Source organism: Grammomys surdaster, unplaced genomic scaffold (genome assembly GCF_004785775.1).
Source record: "Grammomys surdaster isolate TR1022 unplaced genomic scaffold, NIH_TR_1.0 168, whole genome shotgun sequence".
Lineage (NCBI taxonomy): Eukaryota > Metazoa > Chordata > Mammalia > Rodentia > Muridae > Grammomys > Grammomys surdaster.
This window is the reverse complement of record NW_021604616.1, coordinates 8,053,100-8,067,425: the sequence shown is the minus strand read 5'-3', so window position 1 is coordinate 8,067,425 and position 14,326 is coordinate 8,053,100. Positions and strand designations below refer to the sequence as shown.

General features: G+C 35.1%; 1 protein-coding gene across 1 annotated transcript in view; it reads right to left on the bottom strand.

The window, feature by feature from the left end:
• LOC114620355 (triadin-like) overlaps positions 1–13,669 on the bottom strand; it is a 117,993-nt gene extending 104,324 nt beyond the window's left edge. Inside the window, exon 1 of the mRNA XM_028766462.1 lies at positions 13,352–13,669. Coding sequence (XP_028622295.1) covers positions 13,352–13,373 — 22 coding nt within the window. The 5' untranslated portion in view covers positions 13,374–13,669. The remainder of the gene's footprint in view (positions 1–13,351) is intronic.
• Positions 13,670–14,326: the final 657 nt, after the last annotated feature.

Genomic DNA, 14,326 nt, shown 5'->3' with positions numbered 1-14,326 from the left:
TAGAACCTGTAGAGACCATATCCAGAGGTTAGGCACAAACCCGGGTTGAGGGATGGGGCCACCCACCTATCTCAAAAATATTAGCACAGAATTGTTCCTGTCCAAAGGAAATGCAAAGACAAAGAGTGGAGCAGAGACTGAAGGAAAGGCCATCCAGAGGCCGCCTCACCCATCTGCAGATACCAAACCCAGACACTATTGCTGATACCAAGAAGCACTTGCTGACAGGAGCCTGGTATAGCTGGCCCCTGAGAGGCTCTGCCAGAGCCTGACTGATACAGCTGGGGATGGGAATGCTCAAAATCCAGACAACAGACTGAGCACAGGGACCTCAATGGAGGAGTTAGAGGAAGAACTGAAGGAGCTGAGGGGGTTTGCAACCCCATAGGAAGAACAACAGTATCAACCAACCAGATCCCCGACAGTTCCCAGGGACTAAACTACAAACCAAATAGTACACATGGATGGACCCATGGCTCCAGCTGCATATGTAGCAGAGGATGGCCTTATCTAGCATTAATGGAATGGGAGGCTCTTCGTCCTGTGGAGGCTTGATGCCCTAATGTAGAGGAATACTGGGGTAGTGAGGCAGAAGCAGGTTGGGTGGGAGGTGAAGCATCCCCACAGAAGGAGGGGCAGGGGGATGGGATAGGAACATTGCAGAGGGGAAACTGGGAAGGGGGAATAACATTTGAAATGTAAATAAATAAAATAACCAATAGAAAAGGAAACAGAAAAAAAAGAAAGAAAACTGGCAATTCATCTATCATGATAATGTGCCTCTGCTAAAACCTTACATCAGGATAGGTTTACATGAACCAAATATAAATAGTATATTAGTTTCTTATTGCTACTTTTATTTCTGAAGGCCACAGATATATGTTTCTATTGCTTCTCATTCCCCTTTGTTCCTGATCTCTTCAGTTATCTTAAAAGCCTTTAGTGGCTAGATGAATAATGGCATTAGATCTCCTTCTGTAAGGGAAGATTATCAACTGCAGCAGACTCCTGTGTTAGACTGGTTTCACCAACATAATGAAGGATGATCTTCTAATCTCATTTGCAAAATGCCTTATGCCAACTGAAGCAAAAATATTTCAATGTTCTTGCAATTGGGTTAAAGATATTTTAGGAAGCAATTATTCGATATACCATAACTAGTATTTCTAAAATTCTCCATTAATAGACAAATCAAATGCTATCCTACGTAAAGTTATATGTAAAAGTACTTAGAAAAACAAAGTGTCTAAAATCCATAACCCATACACATGATGTACTTTAGACATCTTAAACAAAAAATAATAATCTTTTCATATTTACAGAAATTTATTGATCAGAGCAATTAGATCTTTGCCCTATCTTCTTCTCATGTTAGTTCTTATATTCAATTGTGTAACTCTAGTAACAAGACCAATGCTTTTATAATGGTTGAGATTCCTTAAATGTTTTTTGTGCATAAAGGCATGAATGTGGAGACAGATGGATGATAAGCTTAGAGAAGGACAATTATGGTATAGTTGTCTGACATCACATTGAACCTGCCTCAAACAGTTTTACAAAAAAGTTATCATTACTGTTGGGTGACAGGAATTATGGATTGAATTTTCATAGTAGTACACATGAGAGTAGAAGGTGCTTACATAATGCACTAGTTGTTTGTCATCAGCTGGGAGCTGGGTGATTATTTTTCTAAAAGACTCATTCACATGGCTAGAAAGTTGGTGCTGGCTGTTGGATCAGTAGGGTGCATGGTCCAAAGTTCTGGTATTTTCACATAGGCATCTTTAGAAGTTACTTGACCTTAGAAGGCATTGTTTCAGAAGCAAATTCTCTAGTAAATAGACATGCTTATATTTTTATATTCGTTAGAGTATAGACTTGGAATTAATTTCACTCTAATTTGCTTTTGGAAGTTGTCACACAGTTCTGCCCCATTCCTGAAGAGGAAAGTATATCTTTCAATATAGAAGAGAAAATGCCATTTCGTGAGAGACAGAGAACATGAAGTGGAAAATTTTGCTCCAGAAATTTTTGAAAAATATAGTGTCATATACAGATGTCCAAATATGATTTTATAGGCATTTAAACTAGACTAGGAGAAATATAAATTGAGGGGAAATAATTAGTGCAAAAATATAATCCAAACAATAAATAATCCAATATAGAACTCTGGGACAGAAAAGGAAGTGCTGATTTGAGAAATCTAATGAGATTCAGTGTTCATGTATTGAATTCTTAGGTTTATATTCCTTCCTCTCTTCCAAACAAAAGTTCTTACCTTTTCATTTCTATTACCTAATATTGGTTATCTTCAGAATCCCATTGTTCAAAAAAAAAAGAATCATTACTGTAGGTAGTAATAAACCCATGGTGAAAATTTCTATTAATGTTGTAGATGAATTTTAACCGTTTTTACTATAAGCAATTTACTGAAAATATAATTACTTTTCTTATCAATAGGAATTTGTTCCTGAAATACACTCTACTCAACCACCCAGTATATAGCAAACTTGATGAAGCTCGGGACCTTTATATGTCTGGCCATAATGTTTGCATTCAGCATGCAAACATCAACCATATAATTCATTAATTTATAAGTTACTTACAATACCTAATGAAATGTAAATACTATGTGCATTGCTATTTTAAAGTCAGTGATGAGAAGACAAATAGTATATGTATATTCAAGACAAATGTAGTTATTATTGAAATATCTTCCAATTGTGTTTGGCTTTATCCATGTACCAGGAAGCAACTGATTCATAGTCAAATTGAAACTTTTGTTTGGGAAGAGAGGAAGGAACATAAACCCAAGAATTCAATACATGAATATTTACTTTTGTACTAAGTACCTAGCTCCTGTAGTTTCTACTGATGCTATTGTCCTGGGGTTATACTTTGTGAATCTCTAATCAATATTACATATTATTTGTAATTTTCTAGTGTAGTTCTAACCATAAGTTGCACATTCATTTTTTATAATTGCATCCAAATTGAACACCTACCCATCCCCAAAGCTCTTATACTTACAAACATCACTTTTTTCACTAACTGCCTGAATTTTTTCTTTAGTTTTAAAAACAATAAAAATTATTAGTATCTCTTTTATGCATCCCTTCCTCAGTGCGGCAGAGTTAAATATTTTGCCTCAAAAAGGCATCCTTTAACACAGAAACAGGATGGTTCTTTTGAAACTTAAAGCCAACAAAATGACCAGAGAAAGGGTTACATGACTCTTCTGAAGTTGGCAACTGGGAGAAGAGCAGTGGTGGAAACTGGGTAACTGTTGTCTTGGCTGTGAATGAGAGTCACATTGTATTTGAAGGTCACATTGTAACAAGTACCTCTGAAGTTTAGTTAAAATTAGTGAGTAGATCAAGAAAAAGAAACAAAATATGAAAGTGGCTGGCTACTGTCACCTGCTAGGAAGGGTGGCATATGCAGAAGCCAAGAGAATGAGAGTTTTCATTCTTAGACAGGTGTGTTCTAAGAGCAACTGGAAGGGTCTGGGAGCAGGGATTGTTTCATTACTGCTGGTGGCCCAGCTTTAAGTACAATGCTTGTCAGCAATTAACATGGCTGCCAGTAAATGTTGAATTATTTGGATCTAGTTTTATACCTTCTGTGTGGCAATGGTTGAGTTGCTGCACACAGAGCCTCTGTGAGGAGTCATTATTATAAGGATTAATTCTTCATCTCTGAGAAGTTCTTTGTATTATATTCCTCTCTCCATGTTCCTCCAAACACCGATTTTTGTATATAGAGTAGGACTAGGTTTTTTCTTACAATTCATTGGGGCATTTCTAGTCGATAGCACCAAAATCACCCTTCCCAGAGTTTTTCAATGAGATTTAAATGGTAGTATATAGGCTTCATTTGAGTATGCAAAGTGACAATTTTTTCCCTCTACTGAGGGAACTTTTCCCACTTCTTTATCATAGGACAAAGCGTCATGAATGAAATATATATTGATGAAAGAATCACAATGAATAAAAGAAAAGACTGAGTATATCAGCATTGTTCATCAAAAGAGCTACCTCTGCCTAAAAAGAAAGTTCAATGGATAGATTGTGAGTTTTATCAGCAAGAAGAAGGACACTACCTATAACTGCACACAAAGTACATGACTCTTAATACCAGCAATGAGTTAACAGAGGGTTAAAGAAACAGAACCTGGATTCATGGCTCTGAGATAAGAGTGTGGTCAGACACCTAAAAATAAATTTTCAGACATGCTAGAAATAGTTTCTTGAAAGAGCTACTGGCTATGTGCATGTCAATCTCAATAGTGCTTAGTGATATATATTAATTTAAAGACCAGTGCCTATATCTTTCACAAATGTTTTAAAATAGAATTTTGAATATTTTCACCATACAGAAAGGATAAATAATGATATTAAATAATTAATGATTTAAATAATTAAAACACGTATATGTTTAATTGACTTAAATAACAGTTATACATGTATTTAAATAGTTCCTTGTATACAATTAATATGAGTATTGTTTGTTGTACATCATTTTAAAGCATTTATTTTAAATTAAGAAATAAATAAAGATATACTGACTAATATTTCTTTCAGCTCTGAACTTATAAGAAGTGCTTTTTTACCTCCAATATTTTTATACAGATGTGAATGAAAGAAATGAATTGTCTTTTATTTCATAATGAAGATTTAACACACTGTCTAGCCAAAGCTCACAGAAAAAGTTTCCCATGTTATTCTCTAAGAAAGCACTGCAGTTACTGAGAAGAGTCCAAGAGACAAAGAAAAAACAAAGCGGAAAAGGAATCCTCCAGATATATTAGTCTATGTACACTGATCTAATGTGCAGAAGTGCTAGAAATGTGTACAGATGTGTTCCTGTCTGGATTTGGCCATTTTATAGGATCCACAGTGTGTGTAGCTGAGACGAGAAATAAGAAAATACTTTGGCAACGCTCAAGAAAACAAAGGTTACCCTAGTTTGACAGTAGTATAATAATAATGCTTGGCTAATTACTAATTTTAGGCAGACTAAAAAAGTTGTTTTGAAGTAAGCGATACATGTTAAGGATGCTTACTACACTGTTTGCCAGAGGTTGTCAGCTTTTTGTTTTTAAACAGTACTGAGCTGAATTATATGGTGCTAGTAACCCAGCCCCTAGTGTGCCGGAATTCTTCTACATAGTCAGCAGCAGCATTGCCGAATAGTAAGAGATAGACTGCTGAGCATTTGAAATGGTAACTCTTTCATAACCTGCATCTCCTTATGTGGTCCTTATGTGGATGGCCCCAATGAAGTATAAAAAAAAGATGTTAGTCTCTGAAGACTTCACAGAAGACATACATATAAGAAACTCCATGTTTATCAACATAAATCACATTTTCTCCCCGGCTTTCACAATAGGCATGTAATGGTCTCTATCCAGCCCTTAGAAGTGATGTAAAACAAACAAAACAACAACAACAAAACAGGTATATTTCTTCAAACATTGGACAAATAATGACTGTGACAGGTCAAGACTTTCTAATGATAAATCCACAGATGTATATATGTATCAGCAATCACCACAATAATTTTTTTTTACCCTTGAGTTTCCGTGCATTTTGATCTGTAACACAGGGTTATTTAAAGCTTGAGTTTCTCTGTGCTTTTACTGCACATTCCTTACTGTGGTTATATTTCAAAGATCAAGGAAATACCAAACATCCTCTCGACAGACATATAGAGTTGAACAGGTTACAATATAAGGAGACTGTGTTCAAAAAAGGTAACCCTCCCTCAACTGTGTTGGTTAGCTTCTGCAAAACTGTAGCAGGTAATCCAGCAAACAGCCTTCTTTCTGTTTACCCAGCGCAGCTGTTTCTTCCTACAGCTCTCTTCAAATTATGCTATCACCTCTCAAGTCATTAGCTCAAGGGCACAGAAAGTAAGCCAGCACCTTTTCCTGATTTTTCTTCTTGAGGGAAAAATGTGCCATTCTCTTTAGCTTGTGAATCTCGATGCCTGTATTTCTTAAAGTTAACATTTTTGTTCATTGCTCACCACTATGAAGTTTTTAATAACAAACCAAGGACGACAAATCATTTATATTTTAAGAATTGTTTTTATTTTTATCAGCTTTATTCTTTGCATTTTATCATAAACTTACATAAAATACTTAAGAAAATTTTTACTCTATCACAAATAATTGTCTAATCTTTGAAATAGATTTCTGTATTTGTATAATGGCTTTGTTGTTGCTAATAGTATAGCTATTTAACATTCCCAACATTTCAATCCTTTGGAATGACCTAAAAACCATCTTTTGTATCAACATGGGAGAAATTAAGGTTGGCATTTCTATAGTTGAGTAGTTTGATCCAAGTTACCTGAAAGCTATGAGCAACTATACTTATCTCTATCATATATTCTTCTTAATAGATATCTTAAAACAGTGGTTCTCAATTTGTGAATTTTGAACTCCTTTGGGTTGAAAGTCTCTTTCACAAGGGTTGCCTAAAAGCATCAGAAAACACAGACATTTATATTATATTCATAACAGTAGTAAAATTACAGTATGCAGTAGCAACAAAATAATTTTATGGTTTGGAGTCACTCGAACATGACGAACTGTATTAAAGGCTTGCATCACTAGGAAAGTTGAAAACCACTGTTTAAAAGAATTTTTATGAAGTAAAATTCATGATGAAGTTCTTGACTGGTTATTCATTATCCTAAACCTGTAACAGAGTGTTTTATGACAGATGTTCTTACTTCAGTTGCAAATGAATTTTTTTTCCTCTAGCTGTACATAAAACTCATGACCAAGATATTAATTCAATGAAAAATATCAATGCAGCAGCACTAAATGAATTATCCTAGAATGTCAATGATCTGGAGATGGAATTATTTCTTTTCTATTTTCTTTTATTTATATCTGTATCCTTTCAATTAAGAACATCAAGTTTTAACTAAGACTTTTCTCTTTTGTGGCAGTCACTGACCCTTGTCCATGAACTTTGGTTTTATATTGCTTTTTGGATTCTTCTGTCCATCAGGATGGAGAAAAATTAAGTTATATAGCTATATATATTGATTCTCAAGATTGGCAGCTCACCAAACTGTAGTCATTTACATTTGCTCTTGTTTCCCCAGACAATAGTGTGTGTTAAAGAAAAGTCCCAGTTGAAAGTATTACCCATAATGATGAATGCCAACATGCTACTTTGTATTTGACTCTTCAATTCAGATTATATGACTAACCTCAAACAAAATGTTCTCCCACTGACAAGATGGTTTTATTTTAAAAGGCAATAATAAAATTTTCTGGGACACCTTGTTAAAAATACATTGTCTGTAAATGTATTTACAACATTAGTAAACCCTCAAACATTAGTAAAGCAAAGATTTTCCCCTTTCCTTAGATTTTCTCCACTTAGAACTAACGAAAGTCAGAGAAGGGAGAAGTTAGAGGAAGCACCAAAGACAAAACTTTTCACGATGGAGTCTAGTCTCATGCTTCTGAATAAATGCAGTTTTATCCTGCAAAGTGCAGAGTGCCAGATGCAAACTGTGATTGTCCACATGAATTAAAAGATTATATCCTCACTGCCAACAGATAATGAGTTAGTATTTACTAGTCAGGGTTTTTAGTCTCTATATGTATAAATGTAATACTTAATATATGTTGTGACATAGACTGTCCAGTTTATGAGGAAACAGCTCATTTATATACCAAAGCATCAATAAAAACTGTAAGTTCTGTGTCTCTGGCATCCTGACTTCAGGAAGCGAGATGTGGAGATGTTTGATGTTTACAAAGAACAGCTTAGAGCCTGGGAACAGGACTGCATCTATCATATACTTGCAAAGAAACTCATCTCAGCTTCTTTTTTTTTTTTTTTAAGATTTATTTATTTATTATATATGAATACACTGTAGCTGTTTTCAGACACACCAGAAGAGGGCATCAGATCTCATTACAGATGGTTGTTAGCCACCATGTGGTTGCTGGGATTTGAACTCAGGACCTCTGGAAGTGCAGTCAGTGCTCTTAACCACTGAGCCATCTCTCCAGCCCTCAGCTTCTTTTGAATATGGAAATTACTATCTTTCTGGACTAGCAACTTCATCTATCTGCTTAAACCACTTGGGGCAATGCAACTTAGCTCTTCCTATCAGAAACTGAATGTCAATTATATCAACCAAAGCAAGCAGCAGAGAAAAATTACCTTAACTTTAATAGATCCTCCTAGAACTTTAAGTCAGGGATCAAATTTCAAAACTCACATTGTTTTGAGATGTCAGATGCCAGATAAAGATTTTTTTCTAAAGTGTGCTTTAAAAATGTGTTATATTATGTCTAACATATGCATTTTTTGTTCATTTGTCCCCAAAGGATTTCTCTTTATTCAAAGGGGAAAAATAAGCAATAATATTATAATATTATATATATATATTACTATATTATTATATTATTATATTATAATATTAAGCTCTAAATAAGCAAACCAAATTCACCATTAAAAATTTAACTGAAAAATGACAACCACTTCTGTATTCTCCTTTCCAGTTGATATGTCTAACCCACAGGTCAACATAGACCAGTGGTTCTCAACCTGTGGGTTGTGACTCTGATAAGGGTTATCTATCAGATATCCTGTATATACTATATTTACATTATAATTTATAACAGTAGCAAAATTACAGTTAGAATGTAGCAGTGAAAATAATTTTATGGTTGAGGGTCATCACAACTTAAAACACTGTACTAAAGGGTTTCAGCATTATGAAGGTTTAGAACCACTGTTATAGACTATGTTAAACTTGCTTGTCCTCTGTTCTGTGTTTCCATAATATTAAATTCTCTTAACTGATTAAATATTAATGTGAACAACATTGGAAATTTAGAGTCTCTAGAGATGTCTAAGCCTTTTTTTTTAAAGCTTCTGAATAGTCTCAATTCATTTACACACTGTAAAGGAGACTGACTTGAAACTATGGTCACAATGGTGATCAAAAATAAAAAGTGAGAGATTAAGAAATTGTTAAACTGATAGAATATTCTGCATAAAATTATGTGCTTATAAAGTAAGAGTAGCCAGTATTATTAACAATAATAGTAGATACAGGAAAAACTTAGGGGAACCCAGCTTAGGCTGGTGGTATAAGGACAAGAGTTCTGCTCATTTTTGCCAGAGAGTTTGCAACTTGCATACTGGGTACTTTGTTCAGTTAAGAAAGCATGAACCAAATTTACCAACTAGCTAGACAGATTGGGTTTATATGACACCTGTCTTTTATTGTTTTTGTAATAGTATGCAAGAGGTTCCTACGTATAAATGTACCTTTGTTGGGCTCTATTTGGTTTTGTGTTTAAAAGGCCCAACTTACAGCACTTTTTAGGACTTTTTTGTGTGTGTTGCTCAGATTTTTCCACAAAATACATTAAAAGATAACGTCTACTGATTAATGTTTGTAATTAATGTCACTTATAATTTTGATAAATAAGACTAGCTTCCAGTTACCTATATAATAATGAATATAATTAAATTATTACTTTCTCATCTGCTGTTAGCATAATAAATATCCGAAATCCCTAGGCCTGATAGATTTATATTGGTTTCCACTAAAAATGGAGTAATGAAACAAAAAAGCAGCTTGAGTTTTATATTTGGTAGTCTGTCGATTCGATGACCACCTGACCTCTTGATTTCAATATGGCCAGTAATAGCCTCAGATCATGAGGGACTGAGTGTAGCTATACTGTGCAACAGCCCCTAGCCATAAAGAATGCCTTAGCCCCAGCCTGACCATTCTCCTCAACCTGTAGGAACAATACACATAGGTATAGAAGCAACCTACCCCGTGCCTAATTAAACTACCAAAACAAACTGTAACTTCCTGGTAGCTAGCTATGTACAAATAGATGTCACTCATTCTCTCTCAGTGTGTTCAGTCTTCATCCCCTCAGAAAGGCTTGAGTCTCTGGCTGTTACAGTAATAAAGCAGTTTCAGCCACTCAAACCAAGTCAATCTGCCTTACTGCCTCAGTTACCTTATAAGAGGAAGTAAAATTTTATTAAAAGTTACATTACTAAACACATTAACTTTTTGTCTAAATTCCTTATTTTGGGAATAATTACATATTCACAGAATTAGGACAATGAGATTAATTTTTTTTCTGTAGATCATTCAGCATATATTCTGTCTTAACATACTGACATTCACATTTTCCTTTATAGGGTATTGTTTGGAACTACAAAAGCATCTACATTAACCACATATAATTTATCCTGTATCTCCAAATAATAATAGTTTAAAATCATATCTTGATGTGGTCATCTCAGTTGGCACAGAAGAGCATTTCCCTAAGTCTCATCAAGCAGCTAGGTCATCAAATAATCGATATTCCCATTACAAGTTTTCTTTTTCAAGATTGCCTGATTCATAGTCCACCAATGCTGCACATAAGGATAGACTGTCCCTTGTTTTAATGCATTCTTCTCCTTAGTATCTCTTTCTATTGGTTTGTACTATGGTGGTTCATATAGCCTCAATTACAAATTTTCCTCATTTGTCTACTTATCTACTTATTGGGGCTGATTTACTTTCCTTTTCTGTCTTTCTTCTTCTCAGTTGTCTGTTTTTAAATCTTTCTCTTCTAGGGAGTGTGGACAATGATGGGGGTAACAACTGGACTGTAAAAAAATAAAAGTAATAAAAATGAAAAAATCATTTCTAGCTATTGTTTTGTCTATCAGTTGTCTGGGTCTGTCAAACAATGCTTTAGGCTTTGATATTTATTTCTTTCTTCTGTCTTTAAGTACAGGATGAGAGGAATAAGAAATGAAGAGAGTCTTATTTAAAGCTTCTGATCTGATCTGAGCACTGGTTGGTGCTGCTATGGTCTGAGCCTAATCTCAGCTACTCAATGTAGGAGACATCCAAGAGCTACCCAATATCAAACTAACTCTGCATCTCACAAAATGAAAAAGCAGATTCAACTTCACTGTCTTCAGACATGAACTGAAGCTGTATCAGTCCTTGCATATTTCATAACCTTCCTAAACCTTAGTTTCATACTCTACAAATAGCAACAAAGCAGTGTAAGTCTGATATCTTAAGTCTCCAGAACATATATTGACTGGGTGTTATCATTACCATCTTTATCATGGCTAGAATAAAAGGTGTTGTTTCCCTAAAATCCTTTGGGGCTCAATTTTGATTTCTGTTTCAACTAATACTCTGAGCCTGGAATACTCTTTACATGGAACATGCCCCCCCCCCCCAAACTGGAGGAATTATCCAACTTGAAATATCAATAGAAAAATATAAGTGAAAGAGTCTTTAAGTTTGGTAATTGTGGCATGCATTAGAGGTAGATGAAAGAAAAGACAATCCGAGGCTGAAAGGACAATGAGAAACAAGGCCTTTACAAAACAATGAAAGGCAAAACAGAAAGAGAGAAAAAAGGTTGTTATCGATAAGAAACAAAGAGTGGGAATCACAGGATAAAATAAAAAGTATAAAATCCTTTGGAAAACTGAGGAGGTTGACTAAGCACAAACGAGACAAATTTATTGAACTGGCAATCTAAGTTTCTTCTGACAAATAAACAGATCATTGCAGAGAAGGAGTAAGTACAACACTCACGTTCACATGGTAGAGATCCTACCAACTGCAAAGACCAGACCATGGGAAATGAAAATTATAGGCTGGGCTCACATAGTCAACTTAGAGTCACTCAGTTGCTTTTTATGGGTCCTACCAAAGAGACTTCACAATGTCTTTCAACTCCCTATTTGTACAAATCATTCTATTTCAGAACAACAATCCTTTAATAAAGCGTGCTATGGATATAGCAAATGCATATAGAACATGCACTATAATCAAGGGGCACAACTGGTAAGCAATATCTGAAATTAGCAGCAGTCTGAGTTCAGTTCAGAGCATAGGCTGACAGGAATGCACAGACGTTTTTTAATTTTGTACAGGAATAGTCAAGACACATTTATAGACAGATCTTTTCAAGGCCAACATAAGGGCCACATGACACAGAGTGTCCAAAGAATGGAAAAAATACTATTTATATTAAGTCAGCAAATTCTGAACTAAAACTGACAAACAGTAAATTTTATATTCTCTAAAGGAAACGAGAAAACACAGGCTGGCTTCAAGGGGCTGACACTCAATCTTGACTACAGTTTGGTAATGGACAAGTCATGGAATATCTGAGTAACAGATTTTTGTGTGTGTGAAATAGAGATCAAAATGCTACTTAGTGGAATGGTTTGAGGTCTCACAAAGGAAATGTTCATATAATTCTAAATAAAATGCCTAATAAAGGAAATCTCTCAGTAATTATTGTTATTATTTTGTGGTGACAGACTATCTATAACTTGTAACTAATATTATCTAAAAAGCAAAGCATTTTTTTTCTTCACAGATATTGACTAAATCTGCAGAGAAAATTATTTTCTGGATATAGATTCTACCCACAAAAGAGATAAAATTCATAGATTTCTATTTTACAGTCTGGTTAAAAACAAAATGTCATTTAACTTGAAAACTGTCAAAAGTACTGCTTGCTTTATGTTCTTATAGCTGCCAAAGAGAATGTTAGGCCTATCTCCCATAGTTTTACCTCAACTAAAATGAGCTTGTATTATTTTTAAAGGATTACTTCATTAGTAAGAAGTGTGTGTGTGTGTGTGTGTGTATTATAAGAGTTTAAATAGAAAATATTTGTTAATATAAATATAAAACTCACTACTTACAGAGAAAAAAAATGAGTTCACGAAATAGTTAGATTTGTAAGAGTTAAATGCTTTATTTTTTAAAGTTAGAGTGGTCTGACTTTCTGAAATGTCTAACTTTGTGGTTGAGCATATATCAATAATAAAATGACTATGATTCTTCAAGGCACTTCTATCTGAGATGCATACGAGCAAGCTGTCTATCCTAACTGGAAAGGAAAGGCATTCAAGAATTCACATTTTAAATACTATAAAGAAAAAGTGCTCTAGATCATATTTCTAAACTGACACATCACACATAATATTTTGATTTTTTCCATCTCCATCCTCACATGTCTTATAATTTTTGCTTAATAAGAACTCAGCCACCATGTCTTCAGCTATTTATAGAGGTGAGGTGATAAAGGAGAGATCAGTGGGGCCTCTAGCGTAACAGAGAACACTTCCCACATGCAAAATTCCAGAGAAATCTCTCCTTGCTCCCCCAAACACACATATCTGGCAACCTCTCAGCTCCCAATTTCATTTTGCAAATTCTATGTTGACTCACAGATGAAAATAACTAGAAGCCTGTAGTACTCTGTGACTGTTGATTTACGTTACGTAATCTCCCCAAGCAACAGTACCTTCAGCGGTGATCTCAGTCATGGTGGGTGCAGAAATCAATCAGGTGAAAAGTTCCAGTCAAGTGGCACTTTGCCGATTCAAGTAGGATTAAAAAACTCTGGGAGAGGGTTAAGGCAAGGGCTCTTCCTTTTCCTGGCTGTTTCGGCTGGTTTTTGTGGTCTTGTTGAACTTTGCCTCTTCTCTGCAGAGTTCTCCCCTGGAAACAACCTAAGCCCTTTCCAAGCAGTACTTGTGGCTCAGCTAAAAGTATCAGCTTCAAACAAAAATAGCCTCATCTCCCTAGGACTCTTCAGCACTTTTTTTTTTCCACTCTGGAGGAACACACACACACAAACACACACGCACACACTCCAACTCTCAAGCCTAAAGATACAGGCAAAAATAAGTAAATAAATAAACAAATAAAAGCAAATAAAAGAGAAAAACGAAGCCAGAGTATCTAGAAAGTACTAATCCCCCCCCCCGCCCCCGCAGTGTCACTGAGATAATTACAGATTGGGGGTCCGTGTCAGAAAACATGAAATAAAGTGTTGAAAGTAATCTTATCCGAGATAGCTCAGATTTATTCTTAGTGCCTCTAATACCCAGAACATTCCTCTCTCCCTTATTTGGCTAGGGGAGGGTCATGTAATGTCTACCACTGACAGAGAGGAGGGCAGTCGTCAGTAATTTTCTGTGTTGGTTTTTTATAGCTCCAAATTCTCTAGGCAAGTGCATTTACATAGAGCTACAGTCAGAAGTGAAATTATTTAACTCCTGGCCAGTCTTCTAAGCTAATCGTGTTGTGAAAAATTAATATTAGTCAATAAGAAGCATGTAATGTGACCTTAAAACAAAACCTTAGAAGCATGCCAGCTCAGGGTTTTATTCTAACACTTTATTGAAAACAAAATATCTGAATTCATCTCAGCAGTGAAAGAAAGAGAAGGTCAAATAAAGTTTAGAAATCCACTGCTCACATTTTAGAAAGGGAT